General features: G+C 46.3%; 1 protein-coding gene across 1 annotated transcript in view; it reads right to left on the bottom strand.

Moving 5' to 3' along the window:
* Positions 1-3,517, bottom strand: part of LOC106815593 (fructose-bisphosphate aldolase A-like) — an 8,307-nt gene extending 4,790 nt beyond the window's left edge. The window contains exons 1-3 of the mRNA XM_014820072.1: positions 3,492-3,517; positions 3,072-3,239; positions 2,562-2,667 (exon numbers count right to left, since the gene is read on the bottom strand). Coding sequence (XP_014675558.1) covers positions 2,562-2,667; positions 3,072-3,239; positions 3,492-3,517 — 300 coding nt within the window. The remainder of the gene's footprint in view (positions 1-2,561; positions 2,668-3,071; positions 3,240-3,491) is intronic.
* Between the last annotated feature and the right edge of the window lie 750 nt (positions 3,518-4,267).

The following is a 4,267-nucleotide window of genomic DNA, read 5'->3' as shown; positions in this document are numbered from 1 at the left end:
CATCATCATCATCACCGTCACCACCATCATCGTCAGCACTCACCGTCGTCAAGCCTTCTGGTAGAGCGTCTCGTGAGAACAGGATAACTCCGGAAGATGTTCTCAGCGACGACTCTCGCCCGAGTTGCGTGAACAGCAGCTGCCGGTACTGACGACGCATCTCCTCCGTGTTCTCCGCTCCGATGTTCGCAAGACGCTTACCCATCGTGCCTGCAAGAGGGCGCCACTGTTCAACGCCTCGCGAGAGGGCAGCACCGACCGCGCGTCCGCGCCGCTAGCTGGCGTCGGGTTTAGTTGCGCCCGCTATTCACTACTTTATGCCAATTTCCCGAAAGATATTAATAAAAATAATAATATTATATAGAACGGTGCGTAGAAATGTTGAAAACTACCAGGGTTACGATTTGCGTTGCGTTTGCGAGGACAAGAATCGCGTGCAACTCGTGGCAACATTTGTCTTGTACGATGAACCTTCGAGCGTGCTCAGACAAATGCTGTGAAATGGTACAATACGCCCCGCCCAACTAGTATTGTCATCATTTTTACTGACGCTGTGATTTTTTCAGTTTTCGGACATTCAGGCATTCGACATTTAGATACTTTATCATTAGTACACGGACGATTCTCACGAAATTTCCACGTTTTCGTAGACGTAACCTAGTTAAATTTCATTCTATTCGGTGATGGCGCGGCATACACCCGACCAGTATCGTCGGCACTTTCGCTACTGCCATGACATTTTTAATTGGTACTCGGACGATTTTCATGAAAATTGTCATTTTATAGGCATATTTCTGTTCAATTTCATTCATTCGTTTGCCCGGAGATGGCGCCATGTGCATCGTACTCACCGGTGGACTCATCTGCGGCCAGAATGCCCTTGCCGGGAGCCGTGATGGCATTGGCAATGCGGTTCAGTTCCGCCTTAAGTTCGGTGGTCAGGTGAACAGCCATCTTCTACGAATATCACTGAGATCTGCAAGAGACGACGCCTCCACGTTAAACGTGCGTGAGAGTGAAGAGGGTACATCTTAGTTCCTTCTCTCCTCGTGGAGAATAGAGCTGGAAGAAGGTACTGTGGCTGAGAGGGTCTATGTCCCCCAGGGTACTGCCGGAACGTACCCTGGGGGACAGAGACCCTATGAGCAGTACTGTGACAAGATGCTAACCACTCCAGCATTGTTAAAACAACCTTACTCATTAAAAAAACTTTCAATAGGTTACACACCCTTTTCGTAACACAATAGTTAATAATTAGATGGAAAAACAAGAAAATTCATTTACGCTGCCAGGAGGTTAAAATTCACATTTTGAAAGCAGATATTGAACTATCTTGGTTAACTTTTATTCACCTGCGTTGATCAAAACGTACTGCTGCCAACGTCATAGTGAGAAAAAATTAACCAAGATAGACCTATTATCTACCAACCGAATAAACTTATTTAAAGATATTGAACAGTTTTTTCACAATTGCACAATGACCATCAATTTTTATAAAAAACTATCTTGTTCAGCGGTGACCAATCTCATTTCTGCACCTACAATAAAATCAAACAAGATACCATGTGATACACCTCAGAACTTGCTGTCACCGTATCAGCGAACACACAACAACTAGAAAGCTTTGCGACTACGACAAACAAGCCGAAACATTACACCATGCATTCGCATTGCATTGCAATCGCTCATCGAATCACAACTTATCGTAGAGTTATACGCGCACTGATTTTATATCGCAACTCTTCGATCCTTCCAACAACAGCCCTAGGCACCGTGGCGTCTCTGAATCTGTAAGCAGCAGTCTCCTCTGAGCTGGAGACCTTGAGATCACGTGCACACTACACACCCCCATGTATTTTTAGTGAATCCTGTATTGAACGCATGCATGCATGCTTGCTGCGGCTCTCGCTTACAATTCCCAGCCACGCTCGCAGCTCTCAAAATGGAGGTAACCGAGACAAAAGAACGAATCGCTTCTGCATTATAGACAAGTTGGCAGTTCAACGATTGACTGAAACCCCCTGATCGGCATTGCAGAGGCCCACTCTCTCACTCACACTGCGCCGCCCCGTGTGCATAAATTAATTCCATGCTTCAGTAAAACAGGAGTCAATGAAAGTTCAAGTAAACCCGTCTCAGAATGCATCCCACGCATTTAATAAAGGGTTTTCAGCAAGGCAGAACTCACGCTACACCTTCCACAAACGTATACGTCCGTGCGTGCACACTAGAACACCTGAGCCATGATCTTCCTAGCAGTAACAAGCGAGAGGGAGAAGCTGCTTCTATACAAGAAACAGGGAATAAGAAAAAAGTCTGGAAACCGAAATACTACACCGTCTGTCATCGCAATCTCCAAAACCAGAACAACTACTCTCTCTCTCTCTCTCTACCTCTACCTCTCCCTCCCCCTATCCCTCTACCTCTACCTCTACCTCTACCTCTACCTCTACCTCGCTCTCTCTCGCTCTCTCTCTGTCTCTTTCTCTCTCTCTCTCTCTCTCTCTCTCTCTCCCTTAGTTACCCTTACTGTTACAGGACAGAAGTACATTAGTAGTTACCTTCTCGGTGACCTTCTGGCTTCTTCGAAGGTCGTGGTCTCCGTCGGGGAGGATCTCCGGCTCGACGATCGGAACGAGACCGTTCATCTGGCAGATGCTTGCGTACCTGAAGGTAAGAGCAAGTTTCTCGCGGCTCAATATCTATATAATTATGAGAACTAATCTATGTACCGTATCTAATTTTACCCTTTACTTAACGACGGATGTTTGCTTTATTGTTTTATAAAAATTTTATGTGTTTGAAACTTAGACGTGAGTGAATTATAAACTTTTATATACAATATAATATATAATATATTTAATATATCATTTATATTTTATATATAATATATGAAAGCCATCCTTGTTGGAAACGCGATCAGATCGCAGAGCGCTTCGTTTAACGCCGCTTCGGTTAAAGTCGCGACTTTCAGGAACCTAACGATGACGTTGACGGCGGTAACTGGTGTACTGGACGGTCGGACACGATGGCGGAAGCTGCCGCCCGCGCGTCGGCGACGGATCGCCTACCTGGCGAGTACGTTGGCGTTCTCCAGGATGGAGAGTGGAGACGGGGTGTTGTGCCCGATCTTCAGTACGCAGCGCCACTTCGCAAAGTCGCAGCCGTCCTTCTTGTACTGAGCGCACCTCTCTGACAATCCGTCGAGTCCTGGGGGGGAAGAACACACACTCAACGTTCTCCGAGCATGACAACGTTAAACTACCCGCCCACAGACGCATGCACGCACACGTACGCACGCACGCACGCACGCACGCACGCACGCACGCACGCACGAGAAGTAGTCGTAAAAGGATGAGGAGAATCAGTGGCAGTGAGGGATCGCTGCGTGGACCCCTGCTTTACGCGAGATTTCAGTTGAATGTTGTCTGATCAATACAAAGCTTGGTGCGAGATACAGCACATGCCTTCAAATGCCTATACACACTCACGCTCCGACTACAAACACACCAATCATACCCTCTCTGCTATATATTATCTCATCGTATGACGTAGGGCTGATGGCACATAGGGGCAATTTAAGAATAGAGGCGATATAGATAGCTTTAGATGTGTAATGTGTGGTGTTAATCTATAACGCAAACTACATGTCACTAGTGTGCAGCGTGAAACTAAACCCTGTGAAAACTAACGGTGTGTGTGGTTGCACGCGGTTGTCTATTAGTAGCTGTTTATCTGTCCAGCAGTCTGGAGATAGATCGTTGCTTCTAGCCATCTGGTATGGTGTAAAATTAGCATGTGTCTGAGCTGGTATTAGATGCTTTCACGGAATCACATCAGCGTTGCTACATTATATCAGATTATATATTATCTCATCGTATGCCCCGCATTTTTAAGTAACGCACCTACACACCATAGCAAGTACTCGCTGTATTTAACAAAACATTAGACAGCAACCACGTCATTACAAAGCGAGGCAAAATAACAGCCAACACCATCTGACATTTAAAATAAATCAATAAACGACCAAACACACTTGAGGAAAAGCCGCCCGTGTGCTTGGGGAAGAGAGATGATGGTATGTGCTTGCAGGTCAGTGTGCTGCCAGGGGAAGAGAGATGATGGTATGTGCTTGCAGGCTAGTGTGCTTGGTGGGGAGAGATGATGGTATGTGCTTGCAGGCCAGTGTGCTTGGTGAAGAGAGATGATGGTATGTGCTTGCAGGCTAGTGTGCTTGGGCAGGAGAGATGATGGTATGTGCTTGCAG

Source organism: Priapulus caudatus, unplaced genomic scaffold (assembly GCF_000485595.1).
Source record: "Priapulus caudatus unplaced genomic scaffold, Priapulus_caudatus-5.0.1 Scaffold1154, whole genome shotgun sequence".
Lineage (NCBI taxonomy): Eukaryota > Metazoa > Priapulida > Priapulimorpha > Priapulimorphida > Priapulidae > Priapulus > Priapulus caudatus.
This window is presented reverse-complemented; position numbering and strand designations above follow the sequence as displayed.